The following is a 27,629-nucleotide window of genomic DNA, read 5'->3' as shown; positions in this document are numbered from 1 at the left end:
TGCTGGAGCCTGCAGCACAAACTCTTCCCGAAATCCAGCTCACCACGCAGACTTTGCCCCTGCTGAAGGTCCGGGTGGGGGCATGGGGAAGCCACCCCAGGGCCCAGCCAGCCAGCCAGAGGGAGGCTCTCACTGGGCCAGCAGACAGCCAGAACCATGCACTGCTCCACTCTCAGCCTCCTCTTCCTCCTCACGCAGGTAGGGGATCCCTCGCCCCCAGGGACTGGGGGCGGGGAGGGTCCAACACAGCGAGCGGGGCGGGGGGAAGGGGAGTGCGGATGGCAGAGCGGGCAGTGTCCAGACTCCAGCGGGAGTGCGTGGGTCCCGGGGCGGGCAGGGGGAGCACAGGGCCTGGCGGGGCAGGCAGATCTGGGAGGTGCGAAGAGCCTGCGGGCCCTGGGGGGGGCATGGGATGGGGTGGGTTTGTTGGTGGGGGATGGGGAAGGGGAGCAGACATTGGCAGGGCAGGGGGCAGGGCGTGGGATCAAGGGAAGGTGGCACAGCCCAGGGGGGTCCGTCCCTCTGCCCATGGCTGCCCGACGGCTGCAGCCTGCTCTCAGAGAAGCTGCCCATGCCCTTCCTGAGCCCCACCTGTCCTGGAAGGGGAGGGAGCATTGTACCTAGGGTCAGCTGCTTTGGAAGAGGCCTGTCCTGGCCCCTGGGTGCCGTTGTGGTGGGCTGGGTGCTGCTGCCCATGGTTGTGGGCCGTGGACGACCACGGGGGGGTGTTGGGAACCTGCACTGAACAGGCTGCTGCTGGCAACTCCAGCCCTGCTCCGGAGCGGCCTGTGCCGGGGGCTGGACGTTGCCCTGGCCTCAGTGCGTGCCCAGCCTTGGCTCCTGTGGTATGCTGGGGCATCTGGTTCCAGGACAGGGCTCTGAGCCCCCTCTCATCGAAGGCAGCACCTGGGCTTTCCGGCCAGTTTCCAGGAGCTGCGAAGGAGAGAGCAGCCGCCAAGGGAGCGTAGACTGGTGGGAGCCCCGCAGGGAGCCTGCTGCTCCCGGCCCTGCAGAGCAGCCCCAGGGACACTAACCAGAGTCTCCCACACACTCAGGCTGGCCCCAGCAGCGGGATGCCCAGGCTAGAGCCCTGCACTGGCTCCAGCAGCCCTGATGGGGCATTTCCACATCCAGTCCCAGGATCCCTGGTCGGGATCAGCAGTGAAAACCCTGCAACCCCTCCAGACACCTAGCAACAGGCAGTGGGACAGCACCACTTCCCAGGCAAAACACACCTCCTCCTTTGGCTGTTTGGGGTTCCTGGCGCCTCCCCAGTTCCCTGCCTAGCAGCTGTCTCTGCCCCTGCAGGACTTCCTCCCCTGCCTTCAGGCAGATGGGCTGACGGTCCCAAAGGCCAGCCCTGGCCGGAAGAGGCAGAAGAGGGACTGGGTCATCCCTCCAATCAACTGCCCTGAGAATGAGAGGGGGCCCTTCCCCAAGCTGCTGGCTCAGGTATGGGAGGCCTTTGGCAGTGTGGTGGGTGGTGGCCCAGCACTAGCTGCCTGCCAAGGTGTGTATGGGGAGCTGTGGGGAATTTATACTGCCAAGTTGAGTGCAGCTCCATGTATAATGTGTTATGCAAATCACTAGTGTGCTAATTTGCATAATATAACATAATTTGCGTGTATTATAAACAGCACCTTTAGCAGAATTGTGTGCTGATGGCAAAGGCGTCTGCCCATTTGACAGCTCTGATGTAAGATGCCCTGGTTCTCCTTCAGGGTGGCCGCAAGGCGAGCGTCCTCTCCCCACGTTAACTTGCTGACCTGCCTCACCCTAACTGGGGGAGGGCTTCCTCTGGGGCAACTGGGTAGGGCCTCATTGATGTTTGGGGTGGTAAGTGTCATTTCTCCTCTTCTATGCTCCAGTACATCCCTTTTCAGACCCTGCCCCTTTCTTAACCTTCTATTTATCCCCCACCAGCCCTTACTGCCCCCCACCCGTGTGGCTCAGGCCCCATGTACAATAGTGGCTTTTGGTGGTCCCAACTCAGCCAAAGGTGAGAGATCCCAGCAGAGGCAGCAGGGCTGCTATGGGCGTCCCCCAAGATGCTGGTGCTGCTTGGTGAAAAAGGGGCAGTGTCCAGGAATCTACAAGGGGCAGAAGGGTTTGAGAGGGGAGGGACTTGGGGGGAAGTGAGGCAAGTGGGGAGTAGCCTGGATGGGAGCAGTTCCTTGCAGGTCCTTGACAGACGGGGAGGGGAGCACAGGCTGGGGTGGCTCCGGTGCTCAGAATCCCCCGGCTGACCCGCCCCGTTCTCTGGCACCAGATCAAATCCAACATCCCCACCAAGGTTTTCTACAGCATCACGGGGCAGGGCGCAGACGAGCCCCCTGAGGGCGTCTTCATCATTGAAAGGGAGACGGGGCGGCTAAAGGTGACGAAGCCGCTGGACAGAGAAGACATCAGCAACTACATGGTGAGTCCCTGGGTGCCAAGGATGGAGAAGGGGCATGTTCTCAGGGGCTGATGGAGCTTGGAGGCGGCTGGGACAGGGCCCGAGGCTCCAATGAACTGGGTCTCACTCCGTTTCTTGTACCGCATGGTCCAAAGGGCAGCTGCCCTCTCCTCCCCCGTCACAGTCTCTTCCCCGAGGCCTGGCAGAGTAAAGCCAGAGAGGAGGTGCTGACCCCAGCTGGGCACTGCCTCCTGATCTGTGCCCGGCCCTGGTCACTTGGCCACATCAGCACTTGGCCCTGAGGCCCGGTTCTTTCCCCGAGGTGCTGAGTGCTGCTGAGGGGGCCCAGCACCGGTGAGAATCGGGCCTGGAGCGCGCTGACAGCCTAGCACCGGCTCATTGCCTCAGCAGGGCCCCTGCTGCTTGGAGACGCACTCAGCGTGCACCTCCTGTCTCCGAAAGCTTGGCTGGACGCTTCGTCACAGGCCCGTGGGTCTCTGCTGGGCAGAGCAGGGCTGGCCAGTGGCTCCGTGTCCATTACCGATGTCGGGGTTTGGCCCAGCAGGGAGGAGAAACCATAAATCCACACGGGTCGGGACAGCCCAGACTGGCCCCTCCCTGGGTAACAGGACCTCACTGTCTATAGGCAGCCAGTGATTATCCTCCGAGTGTGGAGGGGAGCTGGATGGGCCCTTTAAAGGCTGCTGTCCGAACCCTTGGCTTAGGCTGAGCTGGGCAGAATTCCCCCATGCTGGACCTGTTCCGTGTGGCCTGCATGTGAACTCAAGACCCTGGTGGGGATGGTCAGCCAGCAGCTGGAGTTGGGGAATCGAAGGCAAGTCCCTTCTGGCAAAGCCAGCCAGGCTCGGGCTCCCGTTCTGCAGGGACACATGGAACGCCATGCACGAGCCAAGCATGGCCGCTGCTTTCAGAGTCATGGCTGGGTTTGGCGGGCGCTGCTGGCTGCTCGTGGCCTCACGGGGTGGCTTGAATGGTGCCTTACACCCCGTGCTGGCTTTGCAGCTCTTTTCCCACGCTGTGTCTGCGAATGGGAAGCCTGTGGAGGACCCCGTGGAGGACCCCATGGAGTTCATCATCACTGTGAGTGACCAGAATGACAACAAACCCCAAGTTCACCCAGAGTGTCTTCACAGGCTTCATAGAAGAAGGAGCCAAGCCAGGTATGTGAGCAGAGCCCCCAACTTGGGGGCTGAGACACACCGGTCATGAGATGTGGCTTTGGAGGGTTCCCTCCAAGGAGAGAGAGAGACAGGGGCTGTTTTAGTGTTGGGTTAATTTTGCTTTGAAGAATTTAAATCCCAGAATAACCCAAAGGGGCTAAAATCTGCCCACTGAGCAGACGCACCTTGTCCAGAGTGCGGGTGGCTGGGCTTGGAGCAGGCTCTCCCTCCCCTTCCAACCCAGCAGTTCCTTCCCCCGATCCTGCAGGAGAGTCAGCATCCTGGGGTTGACCACCTGCCTCGCTACAGAACCCGCGGAGGGGACCAGTTACCTTCGCAGAAGGCTCTGGGGCTGGCAGGGAGCAGGCGCTCGGTGCGCTGATGGGGGCGGTGTGAGAACTGGAAGGGAACAGGGGAGCTAATTTGGTATCAGTAAATGTGGCTCTAAACTGTGCCGTCTGTTTACCTGTGAGATGCTCCTAGGGCTCCAGTCTTTCTATCGCCCCAGTGAGATCGATGGCTCTGGGCCGACGACTCAGCCGGCCCCTGCCCCGAGGCACTTACAATCTTATTCCCTTTTTTTGGTGACTGCAGAGAGGAATCGGCAGACATTAGGGATGGGAAATGCCTGGTGGTTGATCTAGTCACCTTCCCCCGTTCCCCTTGGCGGGCCAGGGCGGGATTGGTCCCGGCAGTGCGTTCTGGAGAATTGTCTCCCGCCTCATTTTATCCTAGAACGAGAAAATTAGTGTTGCTCTAAACTCGTGCCCAGGTTCCTCCGTGATGCAAGTGACAGCCACAGATGCAGACGACAGTGTAAACTCCTACAATGGGGTCATTGCTTACTCCATCCTGCAGCAGATACCTGAAAAACCCGACCACCAGATGTTCACCATCAACTTTGAGAATGGCATCATCAGTGTGATTGCAGCTGGGCTGGACAGAGAGGTGAGTGCTGCAGCGTTGGGTCGGAGTCAGATCCTAGCTCGGCATAGTTATGTTTGCACAGAGAGGATGGACGGCCCCAGGCTCTGAAGTGCGAGCTCCGCATCGAGACGCATAGACAGTGGCGGGTGTCCGGCGCAATCCGTGTCACGCTGCGGGATGTCTTTGTCGAACTTCTGCTGTCTCCATTTCTCCTGGGTTCTTGTGCCATATTAGACCTTCCCTGCCCGGCCAGCTCTCGGCCTGAGTGAATTGTGCTTGGCAGGGAGGCAGTGCGGGGTTCAACGGGCACCTCTGCAGTGCTAGAAACTGACCCCCCATGGGAGGCCCGATAGTTTGGCCGCGTTTGGTTAATTCAGCTAATTTAAATGCATCAAATCTCAGCCCCACGTTGGGTTTTGTCGAAACATGGTTTTGCTGAGCCTGCACCCAGCAGGAGGGGTTGCCCTGGGAACTCTACTGATCAAGGGAAACCCACTTTCTAACAAATACAAAGTGAAACTGACGTCATTGATTAATTGTCCAAGCCCAGATAGATGTGCAGAAAACCCCCAAGCTGTTCACTGTAGATACTGAAAAGAAAAGTGAATGGTTAAAATGCTCTAGGCTACCAATGTGAAATATTCATTTTCAGTAGAGGGGACAATGACAGCTTGCCTGCTGAATTGTGAAGCAGATTTCCTTACCTGTTACTGCCGGGTTTCAGTGGATGAAACTCCCCCGAGCGGGCACCCGCAGCCAGAGGAGTGGTGTCGCTTGCTAGCTGAGTTCAGGCGCTCACACCTCCTGTCTCGCCTGCTGGCTGCTCTGACCGCAAGGAAACTAATCCTAACAAGTTCCCCCAAGAGGCAGAGAGGCCAGGCCTGGCAAAGCCCATTCCCAGCCAGTATGGCAGCAGGCTGACGTGTCCTCCAGGTGCTAACCCCAAAGTGGCTTTTGTGGCTTGCAGGTGACCCCCAACTACACGCTGATTGTCCAGGCTGCCGACTTAAGAGGCGAAGGATTTACTACCACAGCCACAGCAATGATTGAGGTCACAGACACCAACGACAATGCTCCAGTGTTCGACCCACTCACGGTAACGTAACCTCTGTTCGCACTACCCGGGTCAGGAGCTCCACTCCCAACACAGAGGAGTTGATTAGCTACAGCTGCGCAAAGAGTGAATTAGATGCCTGAGAAAACTGTCAAGTTACTAAACCTCAGATGTGGTGAAGAATCAAAGGGGCAGAACTATTCCATGGGGTTAGAGAATCAAATTCTTCTGTGCCAAAAACATTTGCCTCTAACTGGAAGTTGCCTGAACTTGCTCCCTTTAGGAACACGAGTGAAAGGTAAACGTCACAGCAACCTCACGGAAGTACCGCTAGCCATTGCGGGAGCTGGGGACCTGCTTGCTGTGTGTGTTCGTACCTGAGTGCTGAGAGCCAGACCCTAGCTCGGCATAGCTACATTGAAGCCGGTGGAAATTGCTGATTTCCCCTAGCTGTGGATCCTGGCCCTGGGTGTGTAGTTATGGAATAGCAGCTGCAGGGACAGATGTCTTCTGTCGCTGGAACACTCAGTGCAACTTTCCATCCCCCGCCCCCAATGTATGGGGCCCCTTGAGGAGAGTGTAGCAGCTCTGGGTCCACCAGCGCTCCCTGGAAATAGGTGCCGTGATTCTGGCCCAGGAGCTCCAGCTGCGGCTCCCTTTGGAGCCCAGCAGCTGAAGCAGCTGCACTGTGCCCCTGTGTGGAGGGTTGCGGCCAGTCAGAGCGGCGCCCTACAGTCCAGCCTGTCCCTTCCATTGCAGTACCAAGCCACGGTGCCCGAGAACGAAGTGGGGGTGCTGGTTGCCAGGCTGAGTGTGTCGGACAGGGACAAGCAGGGCTCTCCGGCCTGGCGGGCGAAGTACAAGATTGAGAGAGGGAACGAAGGGGGCTTTTTCACCATAACCACGGATCCCAACAACAACAACGGGCTCCTGAAAACTTCCCAGGTGAGTTGTGCCCACCCAGCTCTCACGCCTCACCTTGACGTGACTTTGAAAATGCTACGGTCCAGGGGGACGGCTCCTGGGGTCCTCAGCTGCACCGCTTCCCCCTCCTGCATGCACCCGCATTCACCCCAGGAATGTAAACCGGCCCGGCTCAGCCCACCACTGCTCTCAGGCTGCAGGAGCACGATCCCCAGCAGAGGGTGCCCTGGGGAGCTCCCAGTCCTAGTCCCCAGAGCCCTGCTGCGTGCGAGTCCTTCCCCGGGAAGGTACAGCTCTGTCTGGGGGCACAGGGGCTTTCCCTCAGCCACCCCAGAACCAACTCTACTGAGACTTACTCTTCTGAATCTCTTCCCAGCACTGCTCAGGGAGGGCAGGGGGGAGAGTCCGTCTGGTAGGACGGACTCGGGGCTTTAGGTTCCCAAAATTTCTCCCTCTCCCCTCTGGATCTGGTTAGGGGCTGTGGGCCTGCCCATGAGGGTCAGAGCTCGGTGTGCTACCTCCCACGGGCCCTGTGGGACTGCACCGAAGAGTGGGGAGGGAGCACGGCCAACGGATTAGACCAGGGGACTGAGAGTTGAGCAATCCTGTCACAGAACTTCAGTGCTTCCTTATCCCCGGCAGTGCGGTGGGGATGGTTCTCCCTCCCGGAGAGGGGCCCATGCTGGTGGAGCACTGGGGGGGTCTTGGATGGAAGGCACCCGGGGAAGGGGACAGCGCGCTCAAGGGACCTTCCTGAAGCGAGCCTGGTGATGGGCGGAGTTCCTCTGCCACCGGGTTAACGTGTGTCCTCTCTCCAAGGGCAGGATGAATAGCCTCCCAGCCGTTCACAGCCCTGCTCCCTCCTCTCTGGGAATTCTCCCTGGCGTTAGCAGGGTTTATATTTTGTCTCTCCTGGAAAGCTGACTCCTTCCTTTGCCTCCTTTCCAGGGCCTGGATTTTGAGGTGCAAAGACAGTTCATCCTCAACGTTATCGCAGTGAACAACATTCCCTTCTCCGTGTCTCTCCCAACTTCCACAGCCACCGTTACTGTGAACGTTGAGGATGTGAACGAAGCCTCAGTCTTCGATCCACCTATCAAAAGCCTGAGGCCAGCAGGAGAGGTTGCACTGGGAACTGGGCACAGAACACTGCTTAGGGACCCTGGTCCCGCTTGTTGTGGGAATGGCTGACGGGCGAGCGAGGAGCTAGAGTTAGACTTCGGAGGGGAGCCCGTGGAGCACCCAGGCAGGGCTGTGGTAAAGGGGGATGCCCCGATGCCCAGGGAGCTCCGTGCCACAGTGCCCCAGACCAGGGTGTGAGCAGGATGCCTCTTGGCAGTGCAGGCTGCCCGTGGCGTGGGATCCTGCCCCTGCTGTGGGACTGCAACCAGCTCACAGTGACTCCCAGCTGAGCTGGCAGGGCGTGGGGTAGTTCCTGCTGGCACACCCCTATTGCAGTCCCGAGTCCCTCCCCAGGCCCTGCTCCTCGCCGAGGCCCCAAGGTTACTCACTGGCCTCGCTCGCTCAGCAAGCAGAGCCGGGGCCTGGCTCCCAGTGCTAAGCCCTGGTAATATGCTACAGGGAATGGTACCACAGGGAGGGGACTGGAGGGTGGAGTGGGGCAAATGGCCAATGCTCTGCTCTGCCCCGATCCACGTCAGAGCTGCTGGGGCGATGCCCCACGTTCATGAGGTTAGACAACTGCTGGGGGCAGCGGTTCTGCTGTGCGGGCTTCAGAAATCAGGGTTGGGCCCCGCCTCCCCCTCCCCCCCCCATCGGCCTGAGCGTGCGCCGGGGGCCCCACCTCCCCCCCCATCGGCCTGAGCGTGAGCCGGGGGCCTGCCTCACCCCTCCCCCATCGGCCTGAGCGTGAGCCGGGGGCCCCACCTCCCCCCCCCATCGGCCTGAGCGTGCGCTGGGGCCCCGCCGCACCCCCCCTACACTGCTACAGGGGGTTTCCATCAGGGTCAGACTCGGATTTCCACGCCCCGAGCGATGGCAGCTGGGCGGATGGAGGCATTGTCCCACTGCCCTCCCTGCCTGTACAGAGGGTGAGGGGGTCCGGTCAGCAGAGCCAGAGTGCGCAGGGCGGGTGGAGTTTCCCAGCCTGGAGCACCATCGCGATGGAGTGTAGAGCAGGCTCGGGTGCCCTGTGCTCCGCTCTCCGATCCCTCCCCGTTTACCGGCGCGCGCCAAGAGAGACGCTGTTCCCCTGCTGCACGCCCCAGTGTGCGCCCCGTGGGGCGGGGGAGTGGCTGCGGTGCTTCGGGGGCCCGGCCTGAGGGGCCCCGCTTTGCTCATTAACTTGTGTCCCAGGCCAGAAACGTGCCCGAGGCCCCTAGCACCTCCCTGACCATCCACGTGTTGAACACTCTGACGGGCCAGCCCGCAACAGGCCTGGCAACCCACCTGTCCTGGCTCCAAGGCCCCGGGCTGCAATGGAGGGAGCTGATGACGAGGTAGGTGCGGGGAGGCAGATGGGCTGCCCCTGGAAGGGAAAGGCCACCTGTCACGGAGTCCCTGGGCGATGCTCTGGAAGGGCTCCCCATGAAGCCAGGCAGGACTCTGGGGAAGTCTCCTCTCTGGGAGCAGCCTGTCTGCAGGGCACCCAGCTTCCACCTTCCTGGGCCTGACCTTGGAGCATTCAGCATCCTCTGCCCCTCCATGCGCTTCCCACAGCGTGTCCGCTCAGGCGGAGTCCTGGGGAAGCCAGAGGGTCCTGCCCCCCAACTTCGCAGTCAGACAGGACTCTCAGCCAGCCAGGAAAACAGAGGTTTATTAGACGACAGGAACATGGTCTAACACAGAGCTTGCAGGTGCAGAGAACAGGACCCCTCAGCTGGGTCCATTTTGGGGGGCAGTGAGCCAGACAACCAGACAACCTTCACTCCATGTCTCCAACCAGCCCCAAACTGAAACTCCCTCCAGCCCCTCCTCCTCTGGGCTTTGTTCCTTTCCAGGGCCAGGAGGTCACCGGATTCCTTTGTTCTCCAACCTTTACCTCTCACCTTGCAGGGGGAAGGGCCCAGTCCATCAGTTGCCAGGAAACAGGGTTTTGGCCATTCTCTGTGTCCAGACCCCTGCACCCACCTGCCCTCTAGGGCTCTGCAATGATCATACACCCTTACCCCACCACCTAGATACTTAAGAACTGCCTAGGGGAAACTGAGGCACCCCCACACTATTCAGAGGAAACATTAAGAACCGTCCCGCTTCGTCACACCACCCCACAACCCCCCTAAGTGCAAAGACCTGGGGGTCGGGGGGTGGTGGCTGAGCTAAAGCTTGGGGGCAGGACAGGAAAGCGTTTTTCCACTTCCTCAGGCTTCCCTCCCCTACCTCACACCTGAGTCTGATCCCAGCCCACAACAGAACAGTTACCTGAGCCCTTCAACCCCCCTCCCCGCGCCCCCCCGTCCATCAGGCTGCACCTGCCCAGCCCAGCCACCAGGGAGAAGGTGGCCCCGGGGGGTGCAGGCTGCGGGATGGGTTCTGGCAGAGTGGGCTGGGGCCTGCAGCAGGCACAAGTTCCATCTCCCCCCGCCAGCCAGCGTACTGGCACAGACCCAGCCAATGCATAGCCATTTCCCCTGGTGCTCCCTTCCTTGGGTTTGGGAGTCTCTTCCCCTCTGGTTGTGGGGTGGGGGGGATTACTCCCTTCTGGTCTCTGGCCTGGCAGCTGCCTCACTGCTCCGCTGGGCCCCCACTCCGCACTCACCTGGCATCATGGGGATGCACTCCAGTGGGGCACTGCCATCCGCTCTGGCTCAGCCTTCCTGGGGTGCAGGCCAGACTGCAGAGGACAGATCCTACGCTCTGACGTGACCCAGAACAGTTCAATCTCCCCATCAACTCCCAGGGTGGTGATGTGCACGCAGCATGAGGTGATGCTGGCCAAAAACCGTCTCCTGGAGTCCCTGGGGGCAGCTTCTGCCGTCTGGAAGGACCTCCCTGCCTGCCCCATCCCCAGGCGCTCTCCCCTGCTGTCACGCCTCTCCTTGCTGTGCCTTCTGCTTCCTGCTCTGCTCATGAGGACCATGCGGGGAGCACGTCATCCCAACAGCTGCGCCTGGCTCCCAGCAGGGAGGCTCCAGGGGACTAAGGAGGGAGCCACGGACAGCTTCAGTTTGATACACTTGTTTTGATTTCAGCCCTACCAACGTGGATGGGTGCTGCCTGCTCTTCCCGGCTCCTGAGCAGGTGAAGGCTGGCACATACAAGCTGCACTTCGACACTGGGGCTTACTGGCAGCGGCTGGGGTACACTAGCTTCTACCCCTGTGTGGAGGTAAATCTACTAACCGGGAGCATGCCTGGGCCCAATTCCTCTCTCACCTGGGTTAAAGCAGGAGCGAGGAGAATCAGCCCTGTCTACAAAGCCCTGTCTGCTAGCACATAAGACCCAGGGGGCAGTGAGCACAGGGAGTGTCTGAAGCCCAGGACGTGGGTTGCTCTGTGACTGCCTCTCCAGAATCTTCTGCTAAGTCAGGGGAAGTTACCACAGACGCTACAAATGCACTGGAGCCCAAGGCTCACATTCGTTGATACTCCACCGTAAACTCTGCCTTGGGGCGGAGCAGGGCAGCAGCTCCAGTCTGACAGCAGCGTACAGGAGCAGACTCTGGCCCCATCTCCCTGCTCCCCAGCCATGGCCTTTGCCATCTCAGAGTGACTAGGCCTCAGTGCAGCACAGATGCACTTTACATGGCTGATCTGCAGCTCTGTCCCCAGCAAACCGCAGCAGCCCTGGAGCTGCTCAGTGTCAACGGGAAAGGGTTGCATTTCCTCCCGCCCTGGCGCTGCTCCGACATTGCCTTAGGGACCGTCTGCAGACAGATCAAACTGCTGTGGGGCTGAGGCTCTCCCCAGCCAGCACATGCTTTGTCACACACGTAACCGGCTTCTCCCTTGTCTCTGCCAGGTTGTCTTCACAGTCACAGAGCAAACCCGGAAGCTGCACATCCCTCTGCTGATCAGTCCCTTCTCCTATACCACCTACAAGGGGAGCTAGAGCACAAGGGAGAGCAGGTCGGCATGGCACAGGGACTACCCCCTGCCGGCCTGGCCTTGGCTCCAGAGACGGGCTGGAGGAAGTGACGCGAGGGAGGGCTCAGGATGGGCTGTGCTATTAAAGGGTTCTTGCAGCAGCACTTGCCTTAGCCTGATGTACTTAGCCGCTCGTTAGCGAGCTCTGTGGATCCGAGTGGTAAAACAGCCATGGAGATGGATAGCTCTGCTCTAGGAAGGGCAGCGTGGCTCTGCTGCTCAGGGGCCCAGTTCTCCCTGCTGGTGAGTGCAGTCCCTCCAGAGCCAGCAGGGCTCATCCCTCTTCCTGAGGCCGAGAGCTGTTGGCATATGGAGGAGACCCATGCAGGCCTCTGGGTTCCAGTCCCTGCCCAGCTGGGAGGCCTATGGGTGCAGGTCTGGCTGAGAACAGGCTGCATGTGGATGCCATGGGTGTGGGTCTGGAGTGGTGACACTCCTCTGCTTATAGTGCTGCGGTATCCAGGGGCCAGCTACCAGCTGGCTCTGGCTGGCACGTTCTCTAGGCAAGGGAACACTGGGCTGTGAGAGGTCTCCTTCCACGCTGAGGCCCGGCCCTGCCCTGGGAAGCAAAAAACGGTTTCTTTGGAGCTTGCTTAAAAACCTTTCTGGGGTCTGTTTAATGAGGCAGAGCCACCAAACAGCCCTGCTCTCTGCCTGGGACAGCCCAGCCCACTCCCTGCGGTGCTGGGACAGGAGCACCTGGTGAGGCTGCTGACAATATTTAGTGTAACCTGAGAGGGGATGGACAAGCACGTGCCCAGCAGTGTTAGGTGGGGGTAGCAACGAGTCCGGCTGGGCCCTGCCCCAGCAGCTGTCCCATCACTGTGGTCTCCAGTGGTTTGAAGCCCATGTTGTCCAGGGGGATCCCGAAGGCTGTGAGCTTGGCCTCATAGGTGCGCAGCAAGTCGTTGTGTGCCTGAAAGCGAAGCAGAGTGTGAGTCCCATACACAGCTCTTCACTAGCTAGCTCCTACCTGCACAGACCACCCACTCCTGCACCATCCCCTGTGGTGCCCGGCAGGGGCAAAGGGGGGCTGTCATTATAACTAGGGAAACCAGAACTCGGCCCCGAAGCCAATCTGGGTACTGGGGGTTCCTAGGAAACCCCCCAGAGAGAGAACCAGCACCATGTGTCTAATTCCCTCCCGCCAGCAAGTTAGCTGCCTAGCAGCGAGGGCTGCACACACAATAGGAGATGCCAACGTGCCAGAGGGCTGAGCTGTCCGGCCAGCTTTTTCTAGCTTTGCCACATAATCAAGAGGATTAAAGGCCTGACACAACAAGGGAAGTGCTGGGCAATGGCTGTGTCTATCTGTGCACACGTGTGCAGGAACAGCCCTTCCACTGCCTCCTCTCCTTCAGGAGAGATTATGTCTAACAGAGCCATGTAAGAGCAGTGCCCTGCTCCTCCCAGCAGGCCCTGGAGCTTGATCCCCATTAGGTTTTGCACAGGAGGACTCTCCCTGCAGAGCACAGTAACTATGTGGCATGTCCCAGCGCTGACCCTGCCTGGTTCCACTGGGGCAGGACAGAAGCAGGGTCCCCTCTCCTCACCTTGCAGACTCGGGCCAGTTCGTACTGGAGATCCTTGATGGTGTTGTTCTTGGAATCCAGCACGTCCTGGGAAGGGAGATCAGAGCCTTGTTACTGGTGGGGTCCCCTGGGCGTGGACCAGAGCCCAGCTCAGCGTGGTGCCATGGGAAAGCTGCAGAGATTGGCTTGGCAAGGTTCCCACGGTGCTGCCAGAGGAGGTGGTGTCTGCTGGCTGGGGCTAGTCTGTGGGGGGGACTGGAACGTAACCCCAGAACCCTGCTCAGTGTAACTGGCCCAGGGACTGAGATGCCCGCCAGTTTATGTTGCATCTGGTGGGTTAGACATGGCCTGTGCTCCCTTCGGTAACGAACACTGCGGAGAAGCCCATGACCCTGCACTGCACTCAGAGAGCTCACAGCCCACTTCATCCCACTCCAGCCTGGTTTCCTCCCATCACCAAGCCAAAGATATGACAGAGGAAATCCTCAGGCCACTCAATGGAATGCGACCTTAGTCCCCAGGGAGGCATTCAGAGTGCTTTGAAACCTTCCACGACAAGCAGTCCCCACCCCTGATCCCACCCTCCTGCCTCACAACCACAGGGTCTGAATCCAGCCCTGCTGGGTGCCCAGTGCCCGTTGACAGCCAGCTGAGCACAGGCCCCAGGCTCTCTCTGCAGTTGGGGAAAGCGGAGACCAGAGGAAATCCAGGGCCCTGGTGGCTGAGTGGGCCCTCTCTCTGTGAGGGCTGGCTGAGCCCTCTGTCAAACTGCTACACCTGGTCAGACATTCTGGGATTCAGGAATGTGTTCTCCCTTTGGTTAAGCGGCTGGTTTGCTGCAGAGACTGTGGGATGTGTGAGGGCTACAAATGTGTCTACTAAGCATGAGGTGCCTGACTTTCCAGCAGCCTGTGCTCTGCAGAGGGCAGCAAACGAACAACATGCCCCCACCTGGAACTTCCACTGCACCAGCCTCTCGCTGGAAAAGGCTCCAGTTGCACTCTGACTCTTGTGCCAGGGGCCACTATGGCAGCTTCCAGTGCTCAGGGGCTGGCCCCAGGAATGCAGGGGACCCCCAGTTTTGGGTCATATTATGAAAGGAACCCCTGGGCGGGTATGGAGTTGTGGTAAGGCGAGGCGGCTGTGCCTCACATGTGCTGCCTGGCCTTTCCGCTCCAAGAACCCAACCAGGGCCCTCTGGACCTGGGTGCCGCTCGGTGCCTCCAAGAGCTTGTCTACACTACTTAAATTGGTCCTGAGATGTACCAACGGTCCCGCTCCGCTAACATTAGCGAGAGGGGAAGGCCAGGTCTGCGTTTCTGCCACTCCGTCACGTAACTGCTCAAACGTCAGGGCCTGGGCTACATGGCGCCAGTGCAGAGTTACAGACCGGGAGCTTCGCCTGCAGAAGGCAGCTGAGCAAAGGAATTCGGAGACTCCAGCACCGCCAGCAGCTGCTGGAGAGATGTCGCCTTGGTGGTTTCTGAAGAATGTGTTTTGTGATCTGCTCCCCCCAGGCCAGGCAGTGGAGCTCCTACATGGATACATTCCATCCCCAGTGTCTGAGCACTACAGGGCTGTTAATGGTTCACCCTCACAACACCCCAGGGAGGGAGGGAAATGGTATCTCCATTATAGTGCTGGAAGCTGAGCACAGGATGGATGAAGTGACTGGCCCCAGGTCACACAGGAACCCAGGTCTCCCGAGTCCCGAGCCCATTTGAGCTGGGCTGGGACAAAGGCAGACAGCAAGTGCTGCTTCTCCTGTCACTGCTGCCACTCGCTTGGAATGTGGAATCACTAAGCCTTTTCTCCCCTCGCCCCAAGAGCTCCCTGCAATGTATTTTTAGCATGCCAGACATCCCAGAGGCTGCTGTGAGCCACAGAGCCAGGAAGGAAAGCAGGTGATATGGGGGGGAGTGACTAGTGAGATTCATCTTAGTTCTCATTGGTCATTATGTCCCCGCTAGCCCCCATGGCCACAAAGCCCCTCCAAATCTGGCACATTCTGGGTACGCCTCCACTAGAGCTGGAGGGTGTCATTGCCAGCTCCAGGAGACATACCCGTGCTACTCTCATGGAGCTAGCGTGCTAAAATCCGAGTGTCGCTCTAGAGGTGCAAGCAGCAGGAGAGGCTGGCCGCCCCGAGTATGTCACTTCGAGCTAGGAATCATGCCTTCCAGCTCCAAGTGTTGGCAGAGCCAGAGTAGAGCTTGCTTAGATTGCCGAGGGTGGTGCCAGCCAGGAGAGGGCTGTCTCTGCAGAGCTGGCCGGGGAAGCCTGGGTGAGGCTGCTGCTCAGTGTGCTTCCATCCCTCACCTTTACGGAGTACAAACAAGCAGTGCCTGGCTTGCGGAGCCTGGCACACAAAGGAATCAGCAGCCCCAACAACAATTCTCCTGTGGGATGGGACTTGGAACCACCCTTTACACAGCTGAGGGAGCGAGACTCAGCGCTGAACCTACTGCACCTTAGCCTGCCCCTCATGCAAGGAGAATCCTAGTGCCCCAAGGGGGTTACCCATACAATGGCCTTCATGGGAGTTACGGGAGGCCACTGAAACCCATCCCCTTACCACAGCGGTAGCCTAGGGATTCTGGCAGGACAGTGGACCATGTCGGGGCTTTTCCCTAAGTATGCCAGGGCCCCAGCTCTACACACATCTTAGAGGTGAAATTCTTCCAAGATGAGGGGTGACTCTTTCTGTCCTCCCAGTCCATTGGGCCTCTCCTTCTGCACCTTCTGGGGCTGTGCTAACAGACCAGAAACTCTGACAAAACTACCAAGTTCAGCTAGCCACCAGGCGGGAGTAACAAAGAGTGTGGGGTCCCACAAGGTTGGTCCTCGCTCCTCAGGGGGTGCAGGGAGAAGGAGAGGGCTCCCTCCTGGTCATACAGGGACCATTCTCTGATGCCTTCTCCAAGCCTGACTGCACCATGAATGTAGCCCCCTGCTGCCTCCAGCAGGATCCCTCTCCAGCTACAGAGACTGCACTCAACTCTTTGGGGCTGAGGTTAAAAGGCCAGGGATTTAGCCCATGTTTAGCCACAGAGCCGGCCCGGCCCCCCTGTGCAGCCCTATCATCCCAAGCCCTAACCCTTGCAGTGGGGAGGGGGCAAGCCCAGCAAGAAGTGACTCTTCTGCTCCCATCTCTCCCCCAAGATCCTGAAGCAGGCTACAGTACCTCCAGTTTGCGTGTGACCATGGTGAGGGCGCTGGGGTCAAGATTGGAGGCTGAGAGGATTTCATTAAGCTGCACCTCCTTCTTCTCCAGTATGTTGGAGAGGCCCTTCAACTTGCGCTCCAGGAGCAGGTTCTTGAAGCCAGTCTTCTGCTGCACCTCACTAATAGCTTTGGTGAACTTCTGATAGAGCTCGTCTCGTTCTGCCTGCACCTGCTCAGGAGAGAACCACACACCCAGGTAGCAAGGAGAGCTCCATGCTGTGCCTTCAAAACCACCTGCTCTGCACTGTGGGAACAGCCACACTGGGACTGACCAATGGAACACCAGGTTGGGTAGCATGCCCCTGACAGTGGGCAACACTGGAAACTTCAGTGGAAGTTAACATACGTGACTCCCAGTGGGGAAATCCCTCCCCCTGAAGCAAGAGGAATGAGGAGTCTGGAGCATTTCTTCCCTAGCCAGCACCACTGCATGTGTGTCCTTTAGCACATGCACCCCACAGGCCTGACTTTAACAAGCACAGTATACCTGCCAAAGGCAGGAATGTCATAAACTCCCCCCACCAAACAGCTCCTGCCCCAGACGGATTCCCCATAGGAAGGGGGTCTTCCCCCTTAGCCCACTTTCATTCCTCTGCACTGTACTCCCAGTTCCTGTACCTAGTTTCCACCTCAACTGCTACGTTTTGTGCTTATCCAAAGGGGCCCAAGTGCTCTGTAAACATTAGTCAATCCTCAGGTCATCTCTGAGAGGCAGGTATTACTATCAGCAGTCTCAAGATGGGCTGACTGAGAGACTGGCCCCAGGTCACCCCTTGAATCAACAGCAGATATGGGAAGAGAACCCATGAATCCTGGCTCTTGGAACAGTGGTGCCATGGCAGCATGCTGGGCCCAGAGGCTGATGGATTGAAACCATCCTCTGGTAGCCACAGTCTCCTCCTTTATTAACAGTGAGGGGAATTAATCATTGGATCAACTGACTTCGGGGCATGATGGATTCTCCATCACTTGGAATCTTTAAACCAAGACAGATGTATTTCTAAAAGATGTACTATAGCTCAAACCACAATTATGGGCTTAATGCAGAAATCACTGGGTAAGGTTCTCTGGCCTGGGCTTTGCAGGTCAGATTAGATGGTCACAATTGTCCCTTCTGGCCTTAAAGTCTATGGCTGGGAGACCCCAGGACCCTATTCTGGCCCTCAGAGTGACCCCAATGCTAAGTGCCTGAAGGGATCACTCACTTGCCTTGCAGCGGGTAGGAATGGCAGATGTTAGTAGCAGAAACTAAGAGAACCTTGGCTCTTATCTAGTTAATGTGTGTCTGAATTAAGACATATCCTCCAAATCCTATTTCCAAATACACTGAATATGCCGCTGCCTCAATGACAGCTTGTTAATGAGGTCTCATATCAATATTCATATTGCTGGGGAGTCTCCACGAACTGCAGACAAGCTCCATGCTGCCTTAACCCGCTCAGCTGGGTGAGCTGGGGAAAAGACCCTCAGGCTGCAAGCACTTAACCTGAAGCAAGCTCCCTGAAGGGTGGCGTGCCAGTAACAGACTCTGCCTGGTCAGAACAGGGATCATCCTAAATCCAGCGGTTATAGGAGAGCCCGAGGATGATCGTTCCAATGGAAGGGCAGGGACTCCACAGTGGTAATCTGATGCTATGCTGTATCCAGCACTCCCTCACTGTAACAGGGAGACTCTCAGCAACAATCTCTCTTGTCTTCCTCCTGGCCTAATGCTGCAGCCAGGCAGCCCCAGGCCAGGAAGGGACCAGCGGAGCACATGTTATTGTTTAGTCAACTACAAAGCTGGGTCGGTCTACTGAGTACAGGAGATGGCAGAGCAGAGAGAGCTCAGAGGAGGCAGCCGCTCCTAGGGAACCCAGAGGGTGTCAGAATCCAGGACAACCCCGGCTGAGCTGAGGCCCGTGCAGTCGTCTACACCATTACCATTGTGACATCATCTCATACCCCCGGATCCCAGCTGTTCAGAGTGGGCTGGGGAGGGACGGGACGGGAACTCCCCATGCCCAGGTGCTCTCGCTTCATGTCCATGGCTCTCACCTTGCTGAACCTCTGCTCCAGCACTTCATGTTCCCACTGAAGGTCTTTTAATTCCTTCTGGGTGACTTTCAAACGGGCCTTTGTGTTCTGCAGAGGGGAGGAAAAAGGGAAAGAGATTAGACGCACGCTATGGGTGCCTGGGGTGGGGCAGAGGCAGCACAGGAGAATACCAGACTCTGCTCCCCAAGATGGGCATCACCCACACAGAATCCTCTCTCTCTTAACAAGATACGTAGGGCTCAGGAGTCAGCCCCGGGGGGCAGGAATCTATTATTCCCCTTCCTCCACTAGAGAGCGGTCCTCTGCACCCCTGAGTTCGGGGATCCCCACCAGATGCTATGCTGAGGACACCAGCGTAAGCCAAGCATGGCTAACGGGGATTCCATTTTGGAGCCTGTCAGTGTAGTTCCCAGATGACCAGCAGAGGCCACTATTCAAGCCTAATCTGTACCCTGGACACAGCACAAGGAGTGCTCTGAGAAGGAGAGGGGGAGACACTGCAGGACATGGGACCTAAACCAGATAAGAGCCGAACAGGTGACTCACAGCCAGTGCCTCCTTGTCCTTCTCGTAGTGGGCTAGCTTCTTCTGCAGCTCGGCCACCTCCTCCCGGGCCCGCTGCAGGGGCTCTGTCTGCCTCTTGTTCTGAAGCAGCACTTCCGCCATCTCCTTCTCCAGATGATCCTCCTTCTTCTTCATCTCCTCCATCTGCTCCTGTTCTCAGGGACAGATACACAATGACTGAGGCCCTGAGGAGGGCTGCCAGCATGGGGCAACGTGGCAGGAGACCCCAGGCCTGCCTGACCCCCAAGCACTGCACATGGCACTGCCATAGCAGCTTCCCAGCAGATGGCTTAAAATGGTGACGTTTACAAAGCAGCTGCATAATCGTCATTAGTGTAATTGTGCAAGAGTGTCACCACTCCTTAGGGTTAGCGGGGCTGGTGCTCACACAGCAGATGAAGCAGCTGGGAAAACCCCTGCAGTGGAAGGGAGTTCAGTGGGAAGCCAATACTGAAATGCATGTAGAGTTAACAGGTAGGAACTGTCACCTCCAAGAGAGCGTCAGTCCTCTCCAGCACTGGGCTTCCAACCCAGCTGTGTCCCCACTCCGGTGCCGGTTACCTTGAGAGTGTTGATGAGTGCCAGGTTGTTGAGGGTGACATCGTTGTAGTAATTCTTGATGTCACTGAAGGCCTTCTCGTGGTTCTTCATCAGTGTGTTGATCTGTCCATTTTTCCTCTCCTCGATCTCGTGGATCTCCGTTTTCCTCCGCAGATCCAGCTCGTCCCGCAGCACGCGCATCTTCTTGTCGTATTTGGCCTCAATTTCTGAAGCGAAACACCACGCATGGCTGAGTGACCAACCCATAGGGCAGGTCAGAGAGGCTGGGACCCAGTGCATGAGCACCCCTTTGCTGTTGCGACAAGCTGCTTGGTCAGTCCACGCCATGGGGATGGTACTCTTGGAAAGGGTGCCCATTAATGGTGCCATATCAGCTCCCATTAGTGTAGGGACCAGTTACTGCAGAATCATGGAAGGGAATGCCCAGAAACCCTGGCTGACTGCGGTGCCCAGACACCACAGGCATGGGAGCACTAGAAACACTCAGGTAATCAGCCCATGCAAATCGAACCACGCTATAACAAAGAGGGCAGTAGTGCAAGACCTAAGCGCCTGTAAAGTCTCCTCCAGCCTCAGAGCCCTGCAGCTCCAGAGAGCCAGTGAGAGTCTGTGAAAGGCACTTACTACTGCTTAGTGCCCACTATGGTGCCCATCAGAGCACAGTGTTAAACAATTTCCCCCGACACAGATCGAGGGAGCAGGGCTGCACTGCCACATGGAGACAGGCAGTGTAGAGTGAGACCGAGTCCAACCTTGAGTGGCAGCAAAGCACCCGCTGCTGGTGCTGCTCTGATCCATTCTGCGGACGCGCAGACAAGCTGCTCCTGGGAATTCAAACAAGCCACTCAGCCTTACAGCCCACAAGTGGCAGAAGATGGAAGGAGGAGGAGAATGGCCTTCAGCCAGCTAGGCCCTGTTTTGCTCCAGGGGAGGGAGCCCAGCAGAGGCACAGTGTGATGAGTGCTAAGAGAGCTTTCACTCTGGGTTTCGTACAGGAGTCCAAGTAGGAACTGACCTTTCACTTGTCTCTCAAAGTCGCTGCGCAGCCGTGTGATCTCCTCCTCTTGTTTCTGCCAGGGAGAAGCTGCACATTAGACCTGGATAGCCAAATAGAGAGAGAAATCCTCCCCTACGCACAAGCTCAGAGTCAAGGGCATCTGCTCACCTGGCTGCAGTGCGAAGCCATCACCGAAAGGCTTGAGGGCTGCTGACCAGCTATGCCAGTAATGCCCACTCTGCCAAAGGCTGCTGAGTGTGCTCGTGGATGTATGGGCTACATTCAGACACCTGGGACATGCACCGAACCTGCAGATGTGTTTGAGGGGCAAACCCCCTGCCTTATGGACAGTATCGCTCTCCGGGAACATTTCTTTCCCTACTGACTTTGGCCATTTCTGCTTGGCAAACACCAATTCCAGCGCCCTCTCCACCATGCCCCAGGGTTCCTTGTGCAGCACACACCAGCTTGGCTCTGCCAACAGTAACCCCCACGTCAGTGCACCAGCACCCAGCATAGCTCTGGGAACAGCACTGTATCTGCCAAATCAAATCAGACCTTTGGTCCATATTACCCAATATCCTGCCCCAGGAAATGACCAAAATCTGAGGAGGACACAAATTCCCACAATGCACCTGGCCATGCCAGAAATCCTTCCTGACCCCATGGGGATCAGCTGATGCCCTGGAGCACATGGTTTGGTTATCCATCCTACTGCAGTTTGCAGAGTGACGCATGCAGTTACTGGTCATCAGGTTCTCCAGCCCCATGTTGGATTCTGACTCCTGCAACACTGAACCTACTGGCTGACTCCCAGCCCCAGGACGACAGACTTCCTTCAGTGACTCTAAATAGATCTCCCACACTGGATAACCCCTTAGTTTCACATTAAGGGGATGGCGGAAGGATCAGGGACTGATCAGTCTCCATTCAGCCCTTCAGAGCCTGGAAGTCTCAGTCAGGTGCCCCCTCTTTCCTCCTTCTCTGACAAGCTAACCTTGGGCTCTCCCATCTCCATTGCACGCCAATACCACCCAGGCCTCGGAATCGCTGTCGTCTCTGCTGCTCTCTTCTTCCAGGCTGCAGCTAAGGTGTCCCCAGCCCCATGATTATCTGTCTGAGAGCAACGTACCATGCGCAGATTTTTCACTACCACCTCGTTGGCCAGTTCCTGCTCCTTTAGCTCCACTTTCAAGGTGCGCATATCCTTGCGCAGCTCCGTCTCCTGGGTGCGGTGCTCCTTCTGGGCCAGCTTCATGGACACGCTGCCCTCTGCCTTCAGTTCTGTGATGTTGTTCTGGTGCTCATACAACAGGTGCTTCACCTTCTGCTTGTAAACCTGGAAGAAAGGAATTCAGTGGTGTAAAGCCCGCAGACAGGGATGGGAGCAGGGGGAGCCCAGCAGTGGGGACCCACCCCTCTGCAGGGGCCTGGGAAGAGGGGCATTAGCAGATGCTGGCAAGAACACATTTGAACTTTAAATACTGCCCGAGACACTCCTTGCTAGTGTCCTGCCCAACTCACCTTTGTCCCCTCCTTTTATCCCGTGCTGCTCAGGGCTCACTCAAAGAACACCCGGGTGCTACTAATTATGGGCACAGCCAAGCATGGAGCTGTGGCACCAGTAACGAGAGCTGGAGTCCACTAACCGTCTTCCCTTAGCCTCTCACTTTAATCTCCACTTGATGCCGCTCCTCGGCCTCCTCCATCTCACGGTCCTTGTTGCGCAGCTCTGCCTTCTTCTCATCCAGCTGCCGACGGGTGATCTCCCAGAAGGTGTGGATCTTGTCACGCTCCAGCTGGAAGTAGTTGCGCTCCTCCCGTTCACGGTCCAGCTCCTCCCGGAGACGCACAATGTGCTCCTCCAGCTGCAGAGCCAACAAGCACAGCTGGTGAAAGCAACGCTGGGGGAATTCTCCTCCCACAAAATTGCTGACCTATGTCTCTCTAGTACCTGTCACCCTCTGGGGGCCCAAAGCTCTTTCCAAACTACCCACAGCAATCCCAACAGCCTCCCCTGGGTAGAGCATGGCAGCTGTTTAACAGGATACAAAAGTTTAGGACGGGAAGTGACGATGCCATATCCAACAGAAACCACAGGCTGTTTAGGGAGGCAGACTGTAATTAGCCATTAAGATATGGATACTGGGACAAACACCCTGACCTCTGGAAAAGGGAGCTAAGGCATCTTTATTGATCGGAAGGGAACAGACCCTATTTGTCATCTGGAAGAGCAGTGCTGCATCCATTAACAACCAATTCTGACTCAGAATTGCAGGCTCCTCTTTTAGACTACAGGGACATTGAGTCAGGGATCATGTCTTCATATGTGATTGTATAGCAGCCAGCAAAGCAGGGCCTTGATCCTGACTGGGACTTTGGACATTACCATACTAAATAATAATACAAGGGAAGAGGGCTACCTGCTGAATCACTAACTCCCCTTCGCACAGCACCTAGTCCATTCTCTCATTCAAGCACTGGCTTCGCTTAAGATGCGATGAGAGCACAGCAGATAGCATGACTGCAGATCATCAAACCACAGACTGAACAATCATAGAACTGAATCTGAACGCAGTACCACTTGCGGAAATGGTTTGCTTGGGCCCGGAAAGAAGAGGAAGGTGTATTTATGGCATGGGGTGTATGAATGCCCTAGCAACAGACATTGATTCCATCAGCAATTCAAGTTCTAAAGGGGTTATACACCTGTATCAGAGTGAGTGGAGGGGGTTGTTTCCAATAGGAAACAAGGACAGAACAAGACATAGTGCTCAGACTGACAGGGAAATGCTAGACTGTGTCACAGAAAACCTTTTATAACTACTAGACAGTGGAACAGGGTGCAGAGGAGGGCACAGAATCCTGGTCATGGGCAATAGAGTGCAGGCTAGATGAGGGACACGGGGAGGTTATGGAAGCTCTGGAGAGGGAGAGATGAGATGGTTAAACCCTTTGGGAACCCAACTACACCCCAAAGCCCATAACGAGCCTGCTCTTGTGACACCCATGCAAATAGTTCAGGCATGTAAGGGATGGTGCAGTAGTTGGTGTGAAAACCCACCCTGACTTTTCTACTAATCTTCACCATCTGCCATCTCCATGGGTTGAACCAAACCTTGTGCACTTCGTGCAACCAATAATCCTTACAAATGGGAGCCTCCTCTCACCAGGAGCTTGGTGGCCATGTGAAGCCCTAGGGCAAAGAGCCCTAGGAGGGATGCTGTGAGCTCTCACCTGATCCTTGTTCATGTCCTCCGGGGGGATAGCATCCACCACCGCTGCAGCTTTGCCCCCCTTGGCTTTTTTGCCACCTTTCTTTTTGGGTGCCTTAGAAAAGAAAACAATATACATGACAGGCTTCCATAGCTCAGAGGTGCCACTGACCTGGGCTGCTGGGGACCACTGGATGTGGATGTCATTCTGACCAATGAGATGACACAAGGTATGATCATCCACAGGCCACAGGTGCGGCTTTGAGAGGGCTGGAGGGTCAGTAAAGGTACAAGAAACTCCACATCAAAGCAATCAACTAAGAGCACATTTTGGAGCAGCCTGAGCCCTGTGATGAGTTAGGGGCATGCACTTGAGGGGAAGGCAACAGGTGCCAGGGGCTGGTGCAGTCAAGGTCTCAGAATGACCCAGTACCTTCACCCGGAAGGACTGTGCGACTGAGAGCTCAGGGCATTGACCAGCCCAGCTGCAGCTCCAGGAAGCCCACTGCAGCCATCAGTCCAGAGCAAAGTGCCCCAGGCACAGAGGAAACGGGACAATTCTGCTGCCTGCCCCAAAACCCTGCCCCAAATGCTGCTGCCCCCCAGCACACCAGGGGCTCCCAGGGGACCCCTGAACCCAGTGTTTTCCTCCCAGCCACCCCCAGGGGACCCCTCAAACTCAGGGGAGCCACCCCAGCGTCCCGGTCACCCCCAGGGGATCCCTCGAACCCAGGGGGTCCCCCCAGCGCCCCGGTCGCCCCCCAGGGGACCCCTCGAACCCAGGAGATTCACCCAGCGCCCCGGTCGCCCCCCAGGGGACCCCTCGAACCCAGGGGGTCCCCCCCAGCGCCCCGGTCGCCCCCAGGGGACCCCTCGAACCCAGGGGATCCACCCCAGCGCCCCGGTCGCCCCCCAGGGGACCCCTCGAACCCAGGGGGTCCCCCCAGCGCCCCGGTCGCCCCCCAGGGGACCCCTCGAACCCAGGGGATCCACCCCAGCGCCCCGGTCGCCCCCAGGGGACCCCTCGAACCCAGGGGGTCCCCCCAGCGCCCCGGTCGCCCCCCAGGGGACCCCTCAAACCCAGGGGGTCCCCCCAGCGCCCCGGTCGCCCCCCAGGGGACCCCTCGAACCCAGGGGATCCACCCCAGCGCCCCGGTCGCCCCCAGGGGACCCCTCGAACCCAGGGGGTCCCCCCAGCGCCCCGGTCGCCCCCCAGGGGACCCCTCGAACCCAGGGGATCCCCCCAGCGCCCCGGTCGCCCCCCAGGGGACCCCTCGAACCCAGGAGATTCACCCAGCGCCCCGGTCGCCCCCCAGGGGACCCCTCGAACCCAGGAGGTCCCCCCAGCGCCCCGGTCGCCCCCCAGGGGACCCCTCGAACCCAGGGGATCCACCCCAGCGCCCCGGTCGCCCCCAGGGGACCCCTCGAACCCAGGGGGTCCCCCCAGCGCCCCGGTCGCCCCCAGGGGACCCCTCGAACCCAGGGGGTCCCCCCAGCGCCCCGGTCGCCCCCAGGGGACCCCTCGAACCCAGGGGGTCCCCCCAGCGCCCCGGTCGCCCCCCAGGGGACCCCTCGAACCCAGCCCCCCCACCATGGCTCCTGCAGCCGCGGCTCGGGCTCGGCGGAGTCACCGAGTCTCCAGGCAACCGCCGGGGCAGCCTCGCGAGAATCCGGCCCGGCCATAGCAACGCGCGCCCCCGGCCCTAGCAACCGCCGGCGGCGCGCGGCCCCAGAAGCTCCCCGCGGCTCGCGCGCGGCTCCGGCCCGGCCCCGCTGCCCCGGCGGCCGCAGGGCCCCTCCCCGGTCCGGTCCGGTCCGGTCCGGGCAACCCCGGGCGCGGGGCGCAGCCACGCCCCGTCCTGTCCGCGGGCCGAGCCGTCGGAACTGCCCGAGACTGCGCGGGGCCGGGGCCGGGGCCCACCGGTCCCCAGCGCCAGCCGGCGGGGGCGCAGCGCCGCTGTCCCGGGCCGGGCCCCGCGGATGGACGGCCAGACTTGAGGCTCAGCCTGGTGCCAGCGGGTCCCCCGGCATCCAGACTCCGTCCTTGTGCTTCACCCCCCCGGGCTGCCGCGCTCCTGGACACACGCAAGCACCAGCCACAGGAGCGGGCCGAGCCCGACGGGGCCTTGCCCGGTGTCCCCGGGGCTCGGCCCAGGGCACTGCCGCCGCCGGGCCCCGGCGTTCCTGGGCTGCGGACGCTGCCGTGAGGCGCTCAGAGGCGCCATCGCATCCTTGACCCACACGGAGCCTAGCTGAGCTTGGCCGAGGGTCAGGGCTTCCTTCGCTCGGGCCAGCTGCAGGCCGCTGCCCCACGGAGCAGGACAGAGACCCACCCATGCTGCTCTTTGAGGGGTGAGGGGACTCCCTCCTCCTTTGTAGGGATTAGGAACAGGCCGAAGGAACAGGCCTCCAAACTCCTGGCACCGGGGCTTCGCTGAGTCTCTGCTATAGCCGGGGCAGGAAACGCCTATAACAAGTTCCCAGATCTGCTCCCTGGGTGTCCAAGCAGCAAATCTGCAGTATTAAGACTGGTTTCAGAGTAACAGCCGTGTTAGTCTGTATTCGCAAAAAGAAAAGGAGGACTTGTGGCACCTTAGAGACTAACCAATTTATTAGACTTAGTATTAAGTCTTAGTATTAAGACTAAGGAGCATCTACTCAGACACCCCAGGGCTATGGGAGAGCCAGCTGGAGTCAGGCCCAGCTGTGCAGCCCCACTGTCGGTCAGGGATGTTCTGCCCTATGGGAAGGCAGGGGAGAAGGTCAGAGGCGGAAGGAACAGTTGGATTTTCAGGTCTAGGGTGACCAGGTGTCCCGATTTTAGGGTCTTTTTCTTATATAGGCTCCTATTCTCCCCCCATCCCCCCTGCCCCGTCCTGATTCTTCCCACTTGCTGTCTGGTCAGCCTAGGTAGGTTCCAGGGGGAGTTTGCAGTTAATAGTGCAGCGTGGGAGCAGTGTGGGGCTGGAAGCCGTAGTAGGAACAGTTACCAGAACTGAGATGCCACTGCATAGGTGCCTTTCTGATGGGACGTTCACCTGATTCAAAGAAACCTGGTCACAGTGCAGGGAGCGTGCAGCATGCGCTCTGCATGGCACTACACTGGGGTGGGCAAACTTTTTGGCCTGAGGGCCACATCTGGGAATAGAAACTGTATGGTGGGCCATGAATGCTCACAAAATTGGGGGGGGGGAGGGAGCTGAGGGCTCTGGCTGGGATGGGGCTGAGGGGTTTGAAGTGCAGGAGGGTGCTCCAGGCTGGGATCGAGGGATTCAGAGGCCAGGAGGGGGATTAGGGCTGGGTTAGGGGCATGGGGAGAGGCTCAGGGGTACAGGCTCTGGGCAGTGCTTATCTCAAGTGGCTCCCAGAAGCAGCGGCATGTCCCTTCTCCGGCTCCTATGCTGAGGCGCAGCCAGGCAGTTCTGCACGCTGTCCGTCTGCAGGCATAGCCCCTGCAGCTCCCATTGGAGTGCTGGAGGGGGCCATTGGAGCACATAGGAGCTGGAGGGGGATCACGCTGTGACTTCCGGGAGCCGCATAGAGCGAGGCAAGCCCCAGACCCTGCTCCCCAGTGGGAGCGCGAGGACTGGCTTAAAACGTCTGGTGGGCAGGATCCAGCCCGGGGGCCATAGTTTGCCCACCCCTGCACTACACCCAAAGGCCACTCATAACCTTCAGCAGATGCAGGATGCGGCTGCCTTTTTGCCTAGTAGGGCTTCACACAGGGAGCACAGTATGCCAGGGCTTTTAACTAGTTTCCAGATGCAACTAATGGTGTTGCCTCTGCTGTATAAAGTCCTTTGTGTTTTGGGGTCTGGTCTGCCTCCCTGAGACTGGCATCCCAAGGGTGTTTGCAGTGAGGGAACTGGGACTCACTTGGCCCAAGACCACTCTGCAAGGCTCTCTCCCAGGAGAGGCTGAATTGGAGGGATCTCTGGCAGGGACTCAGTGTTCTTGGGACATGCTGGT

General features: G+C 58.5%; 2 protein-coding genes across 6 annotated transcripts; one reads left to right on the top strand and one right to left on the bottom strand.

Annotated features, from left to right (window-relative positions):
• LOC140896444 (B-cadherin-like) lies at positions 1–11,627 on the top strand. Its single transcript, XM_073308289.1, is given in 12 exon segments — positions 1–198; positions 1,309–1,452; positions 2,270–2,419; positions 3,422–3,529; positions 3,531–3,579; positions 4,352–4,527; positions 5,474–5,602; positions 6,320–6,505; positions 7,433–7,606; positions 8,801–8,943; positions 10,636–10,771; positions 11,405–11,627. Coding segments are annotated over 12 exon segments (1,527 nt in total). The 5' UTR covers positions 1–156; the 3' UTR covers positions 11,495–11,627.
• On the bottom strand, positions 9,248–25,337 carry DRC4 (dynein regulatory complex subunit 4). 5 transcript variants are annotated; one of them, XM_073308291.1, is made up of 11 exons: positions 25,252–25,337; positions 23,683–23,775; positions 22,116–22,313; positions 21,578–21,784; positions 20,464–20,518; positions 19,449–19,654; positions 18,870–19,037; positions 18,324–18,410; positions 16,246–16,455; positions 13,083–13,148; positions 9,248–12,445 (listed from the first exon to the last, which is right to left on the bottom strand). In XM_073308291.1, the coding sequence occupies exons 1-11, from the start codon at positions 25,252–25,254 to the stop codon at positions 12,296–12,298; spliced, it is 1,443 nt and encodes a 480-aa protein (XP_073164392.1). In that variant the 5' UTR covers positions 25,255–25,337; the 3' UTR covers positions 9,248–12,295. The 5 variants fall into 5 exon arrangements, with proteins under 5 accessions (XP_073164392.1, XP_073164395.1, XP_073164391.1 ...); XM_073308294.1 differs by lacking the exon at positions 25,252–25,337 and adding an exon at positions 24,094–24,163; XM_073308290.1 differs by lacking the exon at positions 25,252–25,337 and having other exon boundaries at positions 23,683–24,404.
• Between the last annotated feature and the right edge of the window lie 2,292 nt (positions 25,338–27,629).

This window comes from Lepidochelys kempii, chromosome 12 (genome assembly GCF_965140265.1).
Source record: "Lepidochelys kempii isolate rLepKem1 chromosome 12, rLepKem1.hap2, whole genome shotgun sequence".
Classification (NCBI taxonomy): domain Eukaryota; kingdom Metazoa; phylum Chordata; order Testudines; family Cheloniidae; genus Lepidochelys; species Lepidochelys kempii.
This window is presented reverse-complemented; position numbering and strand designations above follow the sequence as displayed.

Bases quoted from the DNA above. Each gene is read 5' to 3' on its own strand.
- DRC4 (XM_073308290.1), bottom strand. From the start codon at position 23,799: ATGTATATTGTTTTCTTTTCTAAGGCACCCAAAAAGAAAGGTGGCAAA. The intron at 16,456-18,323 runs GTGAGAGCCATG...TCTCCTGAGCAG, and splicing joins TGGAGCAGAGGTTCAGCAAG to GTGCAGGCAGAACGAGACGA. The intron at 13,149-16,245 runs GTACTGTAGCCT...CTCCCTTCCCAG, and splicing joins TGGTCACACGCAAACTGGAG to GACGTGCTGGATTCCAAGAA.